Source organism: Myodes glareolus, chromosome 9 (genome assembly GCF_982192425.1).
Source record: "Myodes glareolus chromosome 9, mMyoGla1.1, whole genome shotgun sequence".
In the NCBI taxonomy this organism is placed as follows: domain Eukaryota; kingdom Metazoa; phylum Chordata; class Mammalia; order Rodentia; family Cricetidae; genus Myodes; species Myodes glareolus.
This window is the reverse complement of record NC_142034.1, coordinates 47,884,749-47,904,175: the sequence shown is the minus strand read 5'-3', so window position 1 is coordinate 47,904,175 and position 19,427 is coordinate 47,884,749. Positions and strand designations below refer to the sequence as shown.

The window sequence follows — 19,427 nt, the reverse complement described above, 5'->3', positions numbered from 1 at the left end:
AGGTAGAGGTCAGAGGGCAACTTTGGAAAGTCAGTTCTTTCCTTACACCGTGGGATTAGGGGATCAAACTTGGGCCATCGGGCTTTGTGTAGCAAACTCTAGCCTGATGGACCATTTCACCAACTCACATTCAGGGAATCTTTGGAGGTTAAGAGTGCAAGCACATGCCATCACATCCAGCGTGCCACTGCAGTTTTAGAAAGCTATCAGATCTGTTGTGTGGCTCAAACCTGCAGTCCCAGTACAGGAGACAGAAGCAAGTTCAAGGTTGGCCTGGTTTGCACACTGAGTTTTAGGACAGCCAGGACCACCTCATCACACTATGTCTCAAAACGTCAAACCAGAACAAAACAGGAAATATTTTCATAACTAATTTAGGATGGGGAAGTTAACCAACCACCTTTAGTAAACTTGTCAAAGATCACATAAGAAAAACTCAAGACAGGACCTAAAGCCAGGCCAATTAATTTTCAAACCAGTGCTTCGAGTCAGCATGCTGACGCACACCTGTAATCCCAGCATTTGGGAGGTGGAGGTGGGAGGACCAGAACTTCAAAGTCATCCTAACTGCAGGGAGTTTGAGGACCAACCTGGGCTACATGATACCCTACCTGAAAAAAGAAATACATTTATCATCTTTTGCTTCCTGACTACAGATCTAGTGTTAATGGTTGTTTTAAGTTGCTGCTGTCAGGACTTCCCTACCATGAGGGGCCTGCACTGCATCAAGTGTTCCAGGCTCGCCTTAAACAGCGATGTGGAGGAGGATGACCTGCCTGCTCCTGTCAAGTGCTGGGGTTGCAGTTAGCTCCCTGGTTGAGCAGCGTGACTACTTCAGTGACTTTAACAAAACTGCGAATGAATCCCAAAATGACTTCAGACGCTGTCTGGTGTCTCTCCAAAGTCTCCTCTCCTTTCCATTTGCCCAGCTATGAAACACGGTCCCACAAGGCCTGTGAGTGGCACTCCATCCAGAGACAGAATGATTATTTGAGTCAATGTCCCCCCCAAAATCAGGCATTTGAACATTGCTCCCAGTTGGTGGTGGTGTTTGAAGGGGTGACAAAGAGGTGTGGTCTTGCTGGCAGAAACACATCACTGTGGGCAGGCAGGCTTGAGGGTTTGCCTCATTACCCGTTTGTTCTCTCTGCTGCTGTGCCTCTTGGCTTCCAGATTCTGCCTGCCTGGCAGGATGAACTCCTTTCTCTGGAACCAGAAATAAACATGCTTTCTTTACCCTTTTCTTCCTCTTTTTTTTTTCTTTTTTTCTTTTTAAGACAGGGTCTCTCTACATAACCCTGGCTGTCCTAGAACTCACTATGTAGACCAGGCTAACCTCAAACTTACTGGGCTCTGTCTGCCTCTGCTTCCTGAGTGCTGGGATCAAAGGTGTGTGCTACCATACCTGGCTAAACTCTCTTTCTGGAGCTGTCTTTGGTCGGGGTGCCTTAACACAGCAACAGAAAAATAACTAATACAGAGGAGATGTCCTCGGTGATGAGACAAGACAAAGAAAAAGGAATATTAGGCTGCTTGTCCGACCATCCCTACAACCTCACATTGGCCTGTGAGGATCTCAGGTTATGTACCCATGATAAGGACTCTCACTCTAAAAGGGGCCTGAGTTGAACTGTCAAGAGATTACTTGGTATTTGTTCTATAGTATGACTGAGTGGGTGGGTTTTCAAACACCATACTGACCAAGGCATGGTTACTCTGGGTGTATTGTACTGCCTGCACCTCTCGCCACTCTTGAGGGCTCTAATGCAACTCCGTGAACGCTCAAGGAGAGCCACATGAGACACAGGAAACAACCTACAAATCTTTGCAGCAGGACAAGCCTGGAACTCTCAGTGGTTCACTGCTTAGGCCACTCCCATGCCTAAATTTATGTCCCTGCCAAGTGAAGTTAAGGACCAAACAGACGGCTCAGTGCTAAGAGCATTGAGGGCTCTTCAGAGAACGACAGTTTAATTCCTAGCACCACATGGCGGCTAACACTGTCTATAGCTCCGGCTCTATCTGATGTCCTCTTCTGATCTCCATGGGCACTGCACATACATGGTGCAAAGACATACCTGCAGGCAAAAGACCCACACACATAAAATAAAAATAAATACAACTTTTTGAAAAATTCTAAAAATAAAACAAAATGAAGTTAGTGGGGGAAAAGTTTTGTTTTACTTCAAGAAAACTATAAATGTTAGGGGCTAGAGGGATGGCGCAGTGGCAGGGGTTACTTGTTACTCTTACAGAAGACCTGGGTTCCTGGCGCCCAGCTGGGCAGTCCACAGTCATTTGTAACTCTTTCAGGGGATCTGGCACCTCCTTCTGGCTGGCCCTCTATGGGTCCCAGGCACTCACATGGTACACATACATGTATGCAATCAAAATATTCACATACATAGAAAGAACATTTTAAAAAAGAAAGAGAACCAGGCACAGTGGTGCTTGCCTTTACTCCCGGCACTGTAGAGGCAGAGGCAGAGGCAGAGGCAGGAGAATCTTTGTGAGTTCCATGCCAGCCTGGTCTACGTAGAAGGTTCCAGGATAGCCAGGATGACATAATGAGACCTTGTCTCAGAAAGGGAGAGAAAGAAAGAAAATATGTACAAAATCAAGCTTATATTCTCTATAAAATAATTGATCAATTAAACTAGTGTTCTGTACTTGGACATTACTGTTTTTCTGTTGAGAAACAAGATGACCCATAAAAATTCTCTATCTTCAGGTTAGATATGAGAGCCTGAAACCAAAGGACAGAGAGATTTTTGTTCATTTGTTTTTTGCTTACTCTCCCATCCCTCCCCAACATACATAGTAGGTGTGGGTCCCAGGAAAGAATCTTTTTTTAAAAAAAAATCAGAATCTTGATATGTATCCAAGGTGAGTCTTCGATTCAAGATCCTTCAGCCTTCTCTCTGTCTGTCTGTCTCTTTCTCTTCCCCTCCCCTTCTCTTTCTGTCTCTCATGATTTATTTTTACTTACTATGAGTTGGTGTTTTTCCTGTATGTTTATCCATGTGAATATGTTGGATCTCCTGGAACTGGAGTTACAGATAGTTGTGAGTTGCCATGTGGGTGCTGGAAACTGAACTCCAGGTCGTCTGGAAGAACAGTCAGTGCTCCTAACCACTAAGTCATCTCTCCAGCCCCTAATCTTTTTTTTTTTTTTTTTTGTGGAGGGGCAGGGTTTAAGACAGGGTTTCTCTGTGTAGCCCTGGTTGGCCTGGAACTCATACTGTAGACCAGTCCGGCCTCAAACAGAGATCTGCCTGCCTCTGCCAAGTGCTGGGATTAAAGGCAAGCACCGCCGCCACCTCTCAAGTCCTGGGGTAATAAGTGTACCTTATTACTACCCTCTGGGAGGGCCCATTTTGATGATCCATAGGTTGTGCCTTGGTAACAACAGAACTGGATCCAAAAGGTCTTTGCTCTGGTCTCAGTTTGTCCAAATAGAACAAAAACTTTTCTCTAAGTCTGTGTGCCCTGCCCTCTAGTGGTGTTGGCTGTATACTACAATAGTGATCCTGAATGTAAAGTTACTTCTTGTTCTAAGTCCTTTCAAGGCTAGGACCTGCACTTGCCCTTATCTGAACTTTAGAAAACTTCTTGGCTTTGTTATCTTGGGGGTTGAACCCAAGGTTTTGTGCGTGCTAGCCGAGCAAGTGCTCCACTGACTTTAAGGTGCTCTTCTTACTCAGTATAGAAAGAGACCCTGGAACCTGAACTTTTGTCAAGCACGCTGGGTAGCTCTGATGCTCAGATAGTCAAGGTACATCTTGAAAAGTAAGGCTTTGGGGTTCAGGGAGGTATAACTCTGTGCCAGATGGTGAGCTCTGCATGAATAAAGTCCCACCATGACATTTACTGATAATAATTAAAATAAGGCTCTGTAATTGTCCTCCCTCACCTGTTCTCTCCTGAATTGCCATTCAAGCACCCTTGGGCTTTGGGGAATATGGGGCTGAGAATTAGTTACTCCCTTTGCCTACCTCAATACCATGTTTCCAGAAGTACCCGTTTTGGCTAGTCACTGGGGGAAACGGCAGCTGCCTGTGGGCCACCAGCCCATGCCAAGTGAGGCCAGCAAGAAAGAAGCTGGCAGTAAGTGTGCCAACTGTGGGTCTGGTGGTATTGTACTAAGTGATTTCAAACATTTTCTTCTTAAAACCTTACACGAAACCATACTTTATTATTTACACTGTTTTGTAGATGAAGGAAGCTTTGCTACGCTCACTGCTAGTCAGCACTGGAATTTGAATGTTTGTGTGATTCAGTTCTTCTCAGCAAGGGTCAATCTGGACTCCCCAGAGGAAAATTGGGGACATTTCTGTTAGTTATAACTGCGATTGGGATTGTGTGCTACTGGCCTCTAGGATAGAGGCCAGGGTAGTGCTGACCTTCCTACTGAGCACAAGGCAGCCATCTACATAAGAAATTATCTGGCTCAACATATCAATAGTACTAAGGTTGAGAAATCTCAACTTGAAACTGTGTGCTTGGCCTTGAGGTGGGTGAGAGGAGGTTAGAGAGTGGAATAAAATGCAGAAGGGCGATTACAGGGGTCTTGACTGAGGAGGGAATGGGACTCTTATGCTAGGGATAATGGAGAATAGGGCAGCTTGTTGAGACTCCTCTTTCTTCCAAGCTTGGCGAGAGCCCTACTCAATTTCCCCCAACCCTGCCAAGTCAGTCCTGGGACTTCACACTAAGTTTGTCCTGGAGTGACCCTGACTCCCAGCACAGAGCTGGGGCAACATATTTACCTGGGTCTTCCTGTAGGAATTCCCAGAAGACAACCCTGGCTTCCAGGACTGGTGTGTTCCACCTGCAGTACCTGAGCTAACAAAATGTTGGCACGTTTCCAGAGGGAGGGGGTGAGCTAAAAGTAAAAGATACGTGGCACCTAAGAAGTTAGAAGTGGAGTAAGCCGGCCAAGGCAAGAGGTAGCCGATCAGCTACCAGACCTAGGAAGAGAAAGAGCAACTGAAACAGCGAGTTAGGGGCAGCTGGCACAGGAAACAGGGTTCTGATCCACCAGGCTTGCTTTCCACAACCTTTCCTTTTCCCTAGGCTTGAGCTCAGTTTCCCTGTAGCATCCCCAGGAGCCCACTGGAGCTCCGTACCAGGCTCCCCAAAAGTGGCCTCACCAAACTCTGACAAGAAATATCTCTGGTTCCAATCTCCTCCGAACTCTGAAAAACTAAGATGTTGGGGGAGGTGGCAATCCTGGAGTGATAGAGACAAGATCAGGAAAGTATAACGCCCCCACACCCATGATTGGGGTTCCATTTCCTTCCCTGTCCACCCATGGTGGGGGGGTCAGAGAAAAGGAGATGGAGAAGGACAGGCGAGAAGGAGGGGGAGGATGTGGTTAAGGCTGATGCTCCCCTGGGGTCGAACAATCAGCTGTTACTAGGGCGGAAGACAGGAAGTCTCCTTAAAGGCACAATGTCCTGAACGAAGAGTTGAGGAGTTTGAAGGAGCTAGCAATCACCTAGTGGAGCCCATACTTAACGCAGGAACTACCTCAGCTCCCCTCTCATTTGTCCGCCTCAGTTGCCCGTCCCCTCAATTTGGAGATGATGCAAAAGTCATGAACCCCAAGCCAGAAGTTTCTCTTTGGGGGTGAGGAGGGAGTGATGAGGTGGTCCCAGGCTTGTCTCTTTAAATAAGCAATTCACCAGCTTTTGCCAAGTCATTGGGTTCATTTCAGTTTTTGCCCATCCCCCGCTCTTCAGACTCTGATTGGCCCCTGGGGAAGCAGCAGCCTCTTCATTGGTCTCCACCTTTGAAATCACTTCCCTAAAGTAGGCCTGAGTCAGTGAAGCGCTTTGGAGGGTGGGACTGACTAGGTGTTAATTAGAGGATGGGGTTTCTGGCTGGTATTTCTTTGCCACAGATCGTCCTCTAATCTCTAAACAGAAGCCTTCTCTCTAAAGTGAGGGCTGTGCTATAAATCCTTTGTTAGGAAGCTGCCCCTTGAGAAGCCGTGGGCTGTTCGGTGATCAGGACTAGACAGATTCCTTTTACTAGACCCACGAAGGTTACACTAGCTCCCCAGCGAAGACTGGGGCTGTGCGGGTGACAGTCGTCCCTATATCCCGAAGCCCTAGTGAGTTCGGTTGCATCGATGGCTGACTTCCATCTTCAGCTCTGCCCACTCCTGTTGATTCGCGAGCTCCACCTTTCTTTAACTTAGGCCTTCTGTGGAGGCTGGTGATTCAGTTCTGAGGTTGTCTAAAAGAAATTCCAAGAAGGAGGGGCTTTAGCCCTTTAAGGACTTCCCCGCGACCGATTCAGAGATCAGTTTAAAAATGCCAACTCACAGAGCGCGCTGCATTCTGGGAAGCCGAGTGTCACCGTAAAGAACTTCATTGACCAAGATGCACTGCAAAAGCACACGCCTTCACTTCCTTCTGCTCTTTAAACTGTGGCTTGACGTAGAACTGGTCTAAGCAAGTGGCCTAGGCCGAGGGCTAGCCACACCTTTTCAGCTATTGGCCAGCTGGTGAGTTGTTGGGCGTGGCTTAGAGCAGTTCCTCCGGTCGAGGGGGTGGCCTCCTTGCCAATCAGAGCCCAGACGCCGGGAGGGGCGGGAGTAAGCAGAGGTGCTGGCGCCCCCCGAGTGGGTGTGGTCACGTTGCCCAGCAGTAGGCGGTGATTGGCCCTGGGAGATGCCTTCGTAGTTCGTGCGTCACCACGCCGCCAGCTGATCGGAGACTGGAGCCGGTGTGTGCTGGGCGCTGGGAAGAGACAGAGCGGTCGGCCGTACCGAGAGGACGCAGTGATTTTGCTCCCCTGTCCTCAGCAACCCCCACACCCAGCATCAGGTGGGTGTGATCTAGGGGCCCGGTCATTCCGGGGGAAATCGCGGTAACAGGGTAATGGGGGAAAGTAGGGTCCTGGCGACCACACCCTGCCCTTCTGGGGGAGGGGAGAGGGGGCGGCGGGGACGGGGACCCTCCCAGGAGAGGGGCCTGGACTGGCCCGAGTAGTGTGTCTGGACGTTTAAAGAGAGGGTCCCGGACAGGAATCATGGCAGAAGGTCTGGAGAGGTAATTGGGGGAAGAAGATAAGAGGCCGGAGGGCTGGGGGCGTCTAACCCCGACGGCCTCAGGTTTGAGGATCCGGGAGCTGACCATTTAGCCTGGGGAGATTCTGCGGGAGCGACTGGTGTGGAGGTGCACTGCCTCTACCGGCGCTGACTGGGGCAGGACTAGTTCAAGTCCCTGGCAGGGAAGGGGTCGCTGGGCGGGCCAGCCCCTCCTCTCGTTCCCTCCCGGGGATGTTATGTAAGGGGGGAGGGGAAGGGAGTAGGGGGCGGCGGTGCGGAGGCCTTATGCAACCCAAAGGTTAGGGTTTCACCGTGGTTGGGCGGAGGTTGGGGGGGGCGGACAGGAGGAGGGCCTGGAAACTCTACCCGCACCCCCACCCCAGTCTAACTGGCCGTCTTGGACAGAGAGAAGGTCACCTTTGCACCTCCCCCCAGTATGTCCGGTGGTGAGGCCCCTAGCCCCGGCTTGGCCATGACCGCCTGGGAAGCCGGCTGGCTGGGTGGGGCGCCTGGGTTAGTCATCGCTGGGCTCCCTCTCTCCCCACCTCCTGGCCAACTCTTGGCCCCTCCCCACAGCCTCCGGCGAGGCTAACGTCCCCACCTCCCTCTGGCCCTAGTTTCAGCCTCCAACTCATTTGGCCTGTCATCCTGGCTGTCAGAGTAGACTAGAAGCTGTCATGGTGCCAGAGGGTTGATGGAGCAGCTGGTCAGAGGGTCAGTGCCCTGGGCCCACCCCGCCCGGCAGCCAAGGGCACCTGCTTGGCACAAACTCTCAGCAGCCAATGAACCCTGTAGCTGAACAGAGCCATCTCGGGCAGAGAAGAGTGGACAGAAACTGATCACCTAGGAGAAGGCAGATACCACAAAGTTTATGCTTCCCAAGAGGCTTTTGGAATTTGAAAATCTCCCACCCCAATGAAATCTTTCCACCCCATGAATATAGAAATCCCAAGGCAAAATCTCCTTGGCCCCTCATCTGGCAATGGCCATGCCCTTGGACTGCCTGTGCAGAACCACCCTCTCCAGCTCAGCCCTTTAGCCTGCCACGCCCCCAGCCCCCTCCCTGAGCCATGCTGCAGGGCCCCGGCTTTTCCTGCTGATTCATGCGTTGGAACTGTGGGGGCGGGGCTTGGAACTTGGAACAAAGTTCAGACGCGGAGGGGCCGGCAGACAGCCTGGAATTCATACCAGATGTACCCGGAATGTGCAAGCGGAATGCCTGGCATCTCAGAGTCCTGAGGAAGCTGCCCAGCCACCCTGCCCATGCCTCCCTCCCCTCCTGCCGGTGGTCAGCTGTCCTCTCCCTCATACTCCTCAGAGCCCCTGCTGACCTTCCAAACTTAGCCCTCCTCCCCATTCTCACCCTCCACAAACCCTCCTTTCAGCTGAATTCACTATAGGAACAAATCAGTCGAGCTGATTACAGAACTCACAGCTCTGGACAAAAAGTACAATTTTTCGTTTGAGACCTGGGTTCTAGACTTTGCCCTTTGAATGCTGAAGATGCTGGAGTCCTCAGTCGGTTGCCAGGGGTTGCTAGTGCCTGTAAAACCGGGCAAGACAAGTGCTTCTCACTCAAGAGCCCCCCATTAGAAGGTATCCATTAGAAGGTATTGAAAGTCAACTAGAGCTAGTGGGTCACTGTCGCTGCTACCCAGCCCTATTCCAAGCTTTCCTGTTTTTCCTCCCTTCCATTTAGGAACCTGTGCCTCCCACACCCTCACCTGGCTGAGCCGCAGTAGTTCTTCAGTGGCAAGCTTTATGTCCTGACCCAGCTAAAGCTGCCAGTTGAAGAACTGTTGCCCTCTGCCCCTGGCTTCGAGGAGGAAGAGGAGGAGCGGCTTCTTTGCCTATCATCTGGAAGGTGACAGAACTGGGGTTGGGAAGGGCTCACTGCTGGGGTTATGGTTTTAGGGAAGGGAAACTCTGGTGCTCTGGGGAGCCCTTACCCACACTGGCCCAGCAAAAGGTTCAGGTTAAAGTCCCTGACTAAATCGGGGACTAGGTGGCTCCACCTCCCCATGTTACTTGATCTTTGTGTCAATGGGAAGAAACAGAAGGAAAATCTGTCTACCTGTCTAACAAGACTTCCTCATAGGCCTGCCTTTCTTATCTCTCCCCACCCCCCAACTTTCCCTTCACACAAGCTCCAAAAGGAAATGTATTCTCGGGAAAAGTGACACCAAAATTCTGATCTAAATAGTCAGTTGTGCGTTTACCTGTCTCTGTGCTTTTTAGATTGGTCCAGATTTTGGTTTTAGGAGTACTTACCTCTATGGGAGTCTTACACCTGTCTCCTCCTCCTCCTGTGCAATGGGGAATCCCATAGATGAGTAGGCGGGAGGGCATCCGAAGTCCACCTGTGCTGACTCAGAGCCTAGGCTCCTCTCTTCCTGTGGGTGGAAACAAAACAGCTCCTCATCCTAATTTGTCCCTCCTCCACGCCCTGACTAACCCAGCTCTCAGGATTGGGGTGGAGGGAAAGGTTAGAGTTAAGACCAATGCAAGGAGCTAGTGGGAGGCTAGACCTATGCTGGCTGCTCATCATACAGGGGTGACCCAAGGTTTCCGCTCCACTCAAAGACAGACCGCAGCTCCTGATTGGGTCCTAGCAACTGCTGTCATTTATTTCCTGCCTTTGCTTTCCAGGATAGTAAGACTCAGCTCAGTGCTGTGCAGCCATCAGGAGAAGCAGGTTCGAGTCCCTCCTGCTGCCGCTAGCCCTGATGCAGTCTCATGCTTGGGCTTGGGCTCTGTTTGTGGTTCACCTTTGGCCTAGTCTCCCTAGCAGAAGATGAGTTCAGGGGCTACAGGAAGCTCTTTGTTCTGTTTGGCAGGAGGAGGAGTTCTAGCCCAGTCTCCAGTTCTGAGAAACTGAAAGTCATAGGGGAGACTAGATCATATAACCCAACCCTGCTGCAGACTGAGCTGAGGGGTAGGACGGGTGAGGGACCGCAGCAGAGGGGGTGGGGAGGCCGAGTCTGCTCATACCCTGCAACAAAGCCTGCTCTGTCCCTCGACATGGCTTTCTTCCCCTCCTCACTTCACTGGTCACAGTGTGTCCCTCCAGCACTGGCTTCATGGCTCTGCTATCTTCATCCAACATGGAGCCTCAGAGGTGAGGAAGGGCAGCCTGGAAACAGAGGCAGGCAGAAGACCAGTGAAGGACCTGGCCTGGAGCCACAAAGGCCTATCCCGGACATTGGTCAGAGGGGCCCAGAGAAGCCTGGAGAACACCAGGGAAGAGAACAGCCAACCTCAGTGAAAGACAAGCTTACCTCCATCTCCTCTCCAGACCTACCTCCCTTGGAGACGAAGAGCCATAATGAAGTATGGTCCCAACTCTTCTCTACCCTGCAGTTTCTATATAAGCAACCTCAAGAAGCATGAGCCACCTCTGAAAGGAAATACATAGCAAATTCAAAGACGGATTCAAATGTGTAACACTATGAAAAAACATATTTTGGGCTGAGGCTGTAGCTCAGTTGGTAGAATGTTTGCTTAACATGCCTAAAGCCTTGGTTCTGTCTTCTGCATTGCCTAAAACTGGGCTTGGTGGCACAGGCCTGTAATCCCAGTCACTGGAGGTAATGGCAAGAGGATCCTACGGTCAAGGCCAGACTGCCACACAAAGAGTTCCGAGCCAGCCAGGATTACCTGAGACAAAAAGAGTCTTTGTTAGTAATTAAAAGAAGGCAGACCTGGCTAAACACATTTTCCCCTGATCATGGTAGACAAATGAAAACTGGAAGAAACTCCTGTGCATTGTGGGTAGTGGTATCAAACACTGGAAGAGATGTCTTTTGGCCTTGTAATTTTGTGGTTAAGAACTGTATCTTAAAATCAGGACTTGGTTATAAAATGTTCATCTAAGGGTTGCAATAGAGAAAAATAGAAAACTACTGCGTATTTGGAAATCCATTCCTTTTCTGCTATAATGAAAATTTGCAGGAGGGGATTGCTTAAGTGAGTTATATTCATCCCGATGGTGGAGTAATGCACGGCCATCCAAAGTCATGTAGAAGAAAAATTGACTGGAATGAAAAATGCTCTTTGAATATTAAAAAATTATTAAAAGTGTGAGTTTTGTGACCTTAATTCTGTTTTTAAACAATCTGTCTTTAAAATATAAGTGCATACTTGTAATACATAGATTAAGAAACGTCTAAAAGTAGACCCAAACATTAAGAGTGGTATTTTCGGATGGTGGGATAGAGCAATTGTGAATTTTCCCCTTGTTTTTTCTCATTCTATATTTTCTATATTAATTGTATATTGCTTTTATATGTTAAATAAATTGCAAAAGATAAATGTAAGTTTTAAGTTTTTACTCTTCTGTGTGTATGAGCGTTTTGCCGGCTTGCATGTATGTGCACCCTTCTCATGCCTGGTGCCTCCAGAGGCCAGCAGAGGGCTTAGAATCTCTTGGACCTGGAGTTAGACTGCTGTGAGCTACCACGTGGGTGGTGGGAATCAAACATGGGTCCTCTGCAAGAGCAGCCACAAATCTCTTCTCTCCCCTCTATGTAATTTTTTAAAAGATTTATTTTATGTGCCTGTGGGGGGTTATGGGCACCTGAGTGTGGGTGTCTGCAGAGCCAGAAGAGGGCATGACAGCTCCAGAGCTGGAGTTACATGCTGTTATGAGCCCTCTGATACGGATGCTGGGTCCTCTAGAAGAGCTGCAGATGTTCCCAGCCACTAGAGCCCTCTCTCCAACTCCTCGATGTAGTTTTTTTCAAGAATTGGGTGTAGGAGGATGGGTTGTATCTAGTGCCCTGGTGAAAATGTTTGCTTGGGATACCTACTGTTTCTTGAACGTGTGTGGGGGTGGGGTGGGTGCTGGGAATCACACCCGGGGCCTTCCCTGTACAAGCACACTGAAGTCAGCCCTGTGAGCTTCATTCTTTAGTTCTCTGATCCACCCACTCGCTCTGCATGCAGGAAGCGTTCCTCCGACTTCTGGCTGTCAGCCAGCTAAGGAGGTGTGGCTCAGAGTAAGAAAGAAGGAAAACTCTCCAAACCAGTCACTCTTCAGGGAATTCAGGGGTGGAGAGGATGTTCCTCTTAAGGCCAAACGGGTCTAGTGTTGCTACCGCGGGTGTTGATCTCCTTTGAGTCGGCCTTTTTCTTGAGGCTTGGGGAGGGGAGGAGAATAGTATATGGTAGGGATTCCCTGTGTCTCTCCTGCCTAGTAAAGATCCTCAGCGTCTGGGGGCAGAAACCTGGGAAGGGATCCCCCAATGGACTGCTCCAAAACAGGACACTCCCGTTTGGGGAGTACTATGTAAGGGAATTACAGATGGGCAGAGGACACCTCTGCCTAATTGGCCATGCTCTCAGGTAAAGGTGAGGTGGTGCAAGGTTTGGGCCCTCAGGGCTTGGGTGCCCTGCCCTTCTACCTTCACGACTGGGTAAGGATGACCAGTAGGTGAGAGAAGAGGAAAACAGAGCAGGTGAAAGTTAGTGGGCGGAGCCCCAAACCTGTCAGGTAAGGCTAGATAAATCGCTTTCTGGAACTCTGAGGGGTTTGGAGACTCGTGGCGTTGGAAAAGACTTCTAGTGTTGTGCAGGAAGGCCTCTGAGCTGGGTTGTCGAACTTGATGCGTGGGAGCCCCCAAACCGCAATCCCCCAAACAGGGGTAGGGCGCCATCGCTTTTATGGCTCCACGGGTGGTGGCCCCACAGCTGCACCAATCACTTGCCCAGCCGAGAGAGAGGGGCGTGGACAAGCTAGGGAAAGTTACAACAGGTTGGAAAGGCAAGGCAGGCTAGGGAGACCCTGGCAACAGCCAGATCCCGACTCCGCCGGGGTGCCCTTCGAGGTCTCGGACACCAGGCACGGGGATCAAAGACAAAAACTGAAGCCTAGCTGACCTGCTAGACCATGGCATCCTGGGAACTCCTTGTGGTTGGTGCCTCCTTCGCGGCATTTCGGGGGCTGCACTGGGGACTGCAGCTGCTGCCCACCCCGGAAACTGCTCGAGACCATTGGATGTGGCGGAACATTTTCGTTTCGCTGATGCACAGCCTTCTCTCTGGAGCAGGGGCGCTGGTCGGGTGCGGAACTTGGGGACTGAGGAAGCACTGAGGGGCGGAGATGGAGATGGAAGCGTGGAAGGCTGAGGTTGGAATACTGAGTGGGTACCTTTTAGAATAGATGTGAGGTCTTAAAGGCTGGAGCTGGGTTGGGTTGCGGACAGGTGAGAGTACCGAGGGAAGAATGGTTCTAGATCTTGGAGAAATTAACCCTAGCTCCCTCATCTTCCCCAGGCTATGGCTGTATCCTCAGATGGTCATCGACCCGATTCATGGCCACCCATCGTGGGCAGTGGTCCTAGTAGCAGTGTCAGTGGGTGAGTGTACAGACAGGCTGGGCCCAGGAAGGCGGTGCTGGAACAGGAACCCTGGTCCCTCCCCCGCTCTGGAATGGAGCCCATATTGGTGGAGGTTTGCTGAGGGGGATTAAGGACCTGAGGAAAGTGGTACTTAAGACTCTTCTCTAGGCCCTGCTCTGAGCTAGGACCCTAATAATCCTCTCCCATGCCCACAGGTTATTTCCTGGCGGATGGAGTTGACATGCTGTGGAATCAGAACTTGGCCCAGGCCTGGGACCTTCTCTGTCACCATTTGGTGGTGAGACACTGAAGGGAGAGGCCAGACAGAAAGGAAGCACTCCCAAGTTTAGAACCCAGCCCCTCTTCAGCCTTCTGTCCTCTGACTTTCCCATAAAGTCCCCTGTAAACCTATCTTCCCAGTCTTGGACTGAACTGGAAGGAGGTTTTGAATGCTAGCCACAGTTTGGAGTCTGGGCACTACAGAAGAAGTTTGGATCCCCACAAACATCCAGCTGGTCATGAAAACACTGATGCAGAGTGTTGCTGAGAGGGGAGTCATGGTATAGGATGTGGGGAGGAGGCAGAAAAAGCCAGGATTGAAAGCTAGGGTGTGCTGTGTGAACAGTCTAGGTTCAGGGTGAGTTAGCCTCTGGGCAAAGGCATGGGTCAGCAGGAAAGTCAGGTTTGGAGGGAGTCCTCTAAAATGCTTTTGTGTCCTCAGTGAAAGGATGAGGGTGACGATCCCGGGACTCAATGGGCACAAGTCACTCGAAGGTCTGACTTTGAACCTTGTCCCCAGGTAGTGAGCTGCCTCAGCACTGCGGTTCTGTCTGGCCACTTTGTGGGCTTCGCTGTGGTATCTCTCCTTCTGGAGCTGAACTCCATCTGTTTGCATCTGCGGAAACTTCTGCTACTTTCCCATAAGGCCTCATCTTTGGCCTTCAGAGTAATCAGCTGGGCCACCCTGACCACGCTGGCCCTCTTCCGCCTTCTACCTCTAGGATGGATGAGTCTGTGGTTGTTTCGGCAGCGCTACCGGGTGTCTGTTGCTCTGGTCATCCTTGGTGGAACTGGGCTGGTCATTGTGGGATCCATGAGCATCTCATTGGGTATCCGCATTCTGATCAGGGATGTCTTGCAGTCTCGACCCCACCCGTTTATCTCTGTGCACAAGGAGACCAAGGCATATGATGGAGAGACAGTCACCAGGAATAATTCCACTCTCAGTCTGAAAAACTAGAGAAGTGGAGGTTTCCTCTTCAGTCAGCCCTGAGACTGGGGCCAGGAAGAGGAGATGGTAGCCTTCGCTGTATAGTCTACTGTGTAGCAAGGCCCAGACTGTAATATCAGTATCTCAAGACCTTTTCCAGATGACTCACTTCTCTCCGCTTCCCAAGACCCAAGAAGGTTTCATGGAAACCTAAATTACTGCTCACTGAATTCCTTTGCTCCAGCGTAAGACCTGGGATAGGAGGTTCTTCAGGAATCAGAGAATCCTGGCATGGAGGGCGCAGGCCAAAGGCAGAGAAACCTCATTTATGATCAAATTCTGACAGTGAGATAAGAGCACAAGAAACATTATCTGTTGCCAGGAAGGATGCACGTGGCAGTTACCAGTGACTGCAATTGTTGCTGATACCTCCGATCTTCTAGGTCAGACTGCAAGTATTGGGATTGTATTCAGCCCTACTCTACTGCAAATAGCTTTTCTAATGCTTGTGTACCTTCTGATCAAAAGAGATAGAATTCTTAGATGAACATGGTCTGTCTCCTAAAGCAGGACAGAAGCCAGAAACCACAGAAAAGGCTCAAGTGCCCGGTGTGATCACCCAGCACTAAACTTTTCAAGGCACTGGGCTGCCTGAGCACTGAGGCAGAGGCACAGGAGGGGAGAGGAGCCCCCTCCTCCCTCCAGAGAGGCAGCATAGCTGACTGACCCTTTCCTGGAGTCTTTTTTCTTTTTTTTCTTTTTGTTGTTGTTGTTTTGTTTTTCTAGACAGGGTTTCTCTGTAGCTTTGGAGCCTGTCCTGGAACTCCCTCTGTAGACAAGGCTGGTCTCGAACTCGCAAAGATCTGCCTGCCTCTGCCTCCTGTGTGCTGGGATTAAAGGCATGCGCCACCACTGCCCGGCTCTTTCCTGGAGTCTTTTGAAGGCTCTCTCCTCTCTGTCTCTGCAGCAAGTCTCCCATTGTGGGTCACCTCCATTTCCAGGTTACAGGGACTGTAGAGTACTGTTGTACTGAACAGTATGGGAGAGAGTGATAACCTTTGATCATCCACAAAAAAAAAAAAAAAAAAAAAAAAAAAAAACCAGGAGCAAAAAACAAGAAGCAGGAGGGGCTTTTAAAAAGTGCTGCTAAGATCAGGTGTGGGTGATGTTTGAACTTAATCTTAGCACTCAGGAGGCAGAGGCAGGAGATTTCTGTGAGTTGGAGGCTAGCCTGGTCTACAGAGTGAGCTCCAGGACAGCCAAGGCTACACAAAGAAGCACTGTCTCAAAAAACGAAAAACGAAAACCATAAAAAAGTGATGCTAAGAAGTGAAGGGAGAGAAAGGCAAAGAGGATGAGGGAGACAGATGTGCACATGTGCACAGATATGTCTCGGTAGAAGAGAGAAAGATTAAACCCCATAGGGAAGCCAGGCAGAGGGAGCTTGAGCGCAGGGAAGAGCAAAGCTTCAGCAGACATATTGAGAAAGGCTGTTACAGAGGCTAAGAGGAACCCAAATCATAGTGTTAATGAAATGGTCACAAAGAAAGCAGGAAAAAGCCAAGTGGCAGTGGCACATGCCTTTAATCCCAGCACTCGGGAGGCAGAGGCAGGTGGATCTCTGTGAGTTTGAGGCCAGCCTGGTCTATAAGAGCTAGTTCTAGGACAGGCTCCAAAGCTACAGAGAAACCCTGTCTAGAAAAACAAAACAACAACAAAGAAAAAGAAAGAAAGAAAGAAAGAAAGAAAGAAAGAAAGAAAGAAAGAAAAAGAAAAAAAAGAAAAGCAAGCAAGCAGGAAAACCAGAAATAAAGTGGGACAGAAAGGAACCCCAAGAGAGGAAGGCCTAGATAGTCTAGGCATCAGGACCCTAAAAGCAGACTCAGGAGAAATGGGGGTGACAGTGGCAAATGGAGAGAGTAACAGAGGGGACTGGGAAGCAGGGACAGAGGCGGGGGAGGGTTTGCCGTATAGAACCAGGAAGCGTGTTGAGCTGGAGATAGGCAGCTGCAATGAGATGCAGACAGGCTGGCAGAGACTGGTGGACCTGCAGTGAGACAGGACAAGGCAGGACCGAGGAGTATCCCAGGAGTGGGGGCAGCATGTAAAACAGCTAGGTAACGTCCAAAAGAAACAAAGAAAAGGGGGAACAAAGGAATAGAGAGAGAGGAAAAGACAAAAAAAGAATGAGAAGCAAAGAGAGAGAATGTTGCACGAGATCTCCATTACAGTCAGAAAAACAGGAGCAAAGCAGAGAAAAACAAGCAAAGACTGGAATCCGGCAAGGTGGCATGCACTGATAATGATAGCACTTAGAAATGACAAGCAGGATGATCAGGAGTTCAAGGCCAACCTGGGCTACGTGAAACCCTATCTCAACAAACAAACCAAAGGAAAAAAAAGAAAAAAATCGGACATGGCAGCTGCAGCATTACCAAGCATTCATGAGGTCTTAGGTTCAATGCCCAACACAAAGAACTTTTCTTTTTTAATGTAGGATTTGGCAGGAGCTTTGTTTATTGATATGGGTCTGGTCACCAGGATAATACCATGGCCAGGTGAAGCCTTCCTCAAGACTGACTCCATGCTTGCAATAGACTCTGTCTGCCAGCAGAGGGGAGGAGTTTCAGTGGGGAGAGGATATGAATAAATTGCTATGCAAATGATTTCATTAGTCTGTTGTGAATGTGATTGCTTTGAGTCATTTCTCTTGGCTCCAGTGGTATCCTGGTTTGCAATATCATGTGGGTTGTGGAGGCTTTGACTTGAGACAGTTTCCTGTTACAGATTTCTCTGCCTCCCCCCTCCCCCGCCTCTGTTTGTTTGTTTTGTGTGTTTTGTTGTTGCTATTGTTGGTGGTGGTGTTTTGTGTGTGTGTGTGTGTGTGTGTGTGTGTGTGTGTGTGTTGGAAGTCGGCTTTATGTAATGGAGGCTGGCACTGAACTTTTCTTGATCCTCCTGCCTCTGCCTCCTAGGACGAGGCCTGTGAGTATGGGAGTGTGTCACCAGACCAGGCCAGGCTACTGGGCTAGCACATTCTCTCTATGACTACAGATAGCTGAAGTGTTATAAGATCCTCTATGATCAGAAAACAAACCTAGGGGCCATGGCGAGGTCTCAGAAGATAACGATACTTGCTGATAGGCCTGATAACCTGAGTTTTTGTTATTGTCTTTTTTTTTTTTTTTTAAATAGCTCTGGCTGGCCTGGAACTCACAGAGGTCCACCTGACTCTGCCTCCCAAGTGCTAGGATCAAAGGTGTACATCACCACACTTGGTCTAGCAACCTGAGTCTGATCCTCAGGATGCACATGACGGAAGGATAGAATAGACTGTCACAAACTCTCCTCTGACTTCCACTGTGGCGTGAGGCTCCCTTCCCCAAAGGGGAAAAAACAAAACAAAGCAAAACAAAAACAAATGTAAGAATAAAAAAAATAAAGAAAAGAAAATAGCAAACCCAGGTTCTGTGTGATGGCTCAGCAAGTAAGAGTGTTTTCTACCAAAGCTGACCACCTGGTGAAGGGGGAGAACAGCCTCCCTTAGGCTACCCTTTGACTTCTACCGGCATGCCATACACATGTTACCTACACAGACACACCACCAAGAAGTAAAGAAATACGTTAAGAAATGTAAGGACATTTTTTTTATTAATTTTTTTTTTCCGGTGAGAAAGGGTTTTCCTGTGAAACAGTTTTGGCTATTCTGGAACTCACTTTGTAGACCAGGCTGGCCTCGAACTCACAGAGATCCACCTGTCTCTGCCTCCCAAGTACTGGGATTAAAGGCGAGCACCAGCACGGCCCAGCTAAAAATTATTTTTATTTTTAATTTTTTTCACAGTCCATAGAGGCTTTTTATTTATGTTTTACATCTCTAGAAAAAGAATCCCAGGATTTTCCCTCCTGTGTGTTTTCGTCTTGCCTCTTCACGGTCCGTGATCCAGCTGATGTTGTCAGTACAATGAAGCCAAACTGACAGGATGGGAGCAGATTGTTCTGCCATTTTTCTAGGTCTGAGTTGCACATCAAATCTAGGGCTTATCACTCCACACTTGTTCAACCTGCCTGTGAGGTTCACGACGACCTTCCCAGCTCTGTGGTCATCGATGATTTCAAATTCGCCAATGTAACCGTGCTTCACCATCACGGTTGGGAACCGAACGATGACTTTGGAGCAGGGCCTGATGAGGACCTGGCGTTTGCCTCTCTTCTCTGCACTGTTGATGCTCTTGAGAGTATCAGCCAGGACATTCATGCGCACCATGGTGGCGGTGCGGAAAAATGGCCAAAAGAGTTAAAAATTATTTTTTTTAAAGAAATACTTTCTTTTTTTTTTAGATTTATTTACTTATTTTTATTATGTATACAACATTCTGCCTCCATGCATGCCCATGCGCCAGAAGAGGGCGCCAGATCTCATTTCAGATGGTTGTGAGCCACCATGTGCTTGCTGGGAATTGAACTCAGGACCTCTGGAAGAGCATCCTGTGCTCTTAACCACTGAGCCATCTCTCCAGCCCTAAAAATTATTTTTAAAAGAACAAATCCAACCAAGTCTGAGGACACACACTTGTAATCCTAGACCTTGGGAGGGTGAGACAGGAGAATGAGGAGTTCAAGGCTAGCCTCAGGTATGTGGTACATTCAGTACCAGCCTGGGCTACAGAAGAACAGAGAGGAGAGGAGAGAGACAGAGAAAGGGGAAGACACACACACACACACACACACACAGAGAGAGAGAGAGAGAGAGAGAGAGAGAGAGAGAGAGAGAGAGAACGGTCAGTGGAGACTCTGGGATAATGAAACTCAAGGGGCA

General features: G+C 49.3%; 1 protein-coding gene, 1 long non-coding RNA gene and 1 pseudogene across 2 annotated transcripts; 2 read left to right on the top strand and 1 right to left on the bottom strand.

Moving 5' to 3' along the window:
* The first annotated feature begins 6,591 nt into the window (after positions 1-6,591).
* LOC146893052 (uncharacterized) lies at positions 6,592-11,376 on the top strand. The gene is made up of 2 exons (XR_015003682.2): positions 6,592-6,836; positions 8,760-11,376. It is a non-coding gene; the product is annotated as an uncharacterized LOC146893052 (long non-coding RNA).
* A 1,413-nt stretch (positions 11,377-12,789) lies between these two features.
* On the top strand, positions 12,790-17,274 carry Tlcd2 (TLC domain containing 2). Its single transcript, XM_085695312.2, has 4 exons — positions 12,790-13,120; positions 13,334-13,416; positions 13,614-13,696; positions 14,198-17,274. The coding sequence occupies exons 1-4, from the start codon at positions 12,948-12,950 to the stop codon at positions 14,636-14,638; spliced, it is 780 nt and encodes a 259-aa protein (XP_085551438.1). The 5' UTR covers positions 12,790-12,947; the 3' UTR covers positions 14,639-17,274.
* A 1,207-nt stretch (positions 17,275-18,481) lies between these two features.
* LOC125389831 (small ribosomal subunit protein uS8 pseudogene) lies at positions 18,482-18,875 on the bottom strand (annotated as a pseudogene).
* Between the last annotated feature and the right edge of the window lie 552 nt (positions 18,876-19,427).

What these genes read in the sequence shown, in the direction of transcription:
- Tlcd2 (XM_085695312.2), top strand. Translation starts at nt 12,948, where the DNA reads ATGGCATCCTGGGAACTCCTTGTGGTTGGTGCCTCCTTCGCGGCATTT. An exon ending in GGAGCAGGGGCGCTGGTCGG is followed by an intron (nt 13,121 to 13,333) that starts GTGCGGAACTTG and finishes CATCTTCCCCAG; the next exon opens with GCTATGGCTGTATCCTCAGA. An exon ending in CCTAGTAGCAGTGTCAGTGG is followed by an intron (nt 13,417 to 13,613) that starts GTGAGTGTACAG and finishes CCATGCCCACAG; the next exon opens with GTTATTTCCTGGCGGATGGA.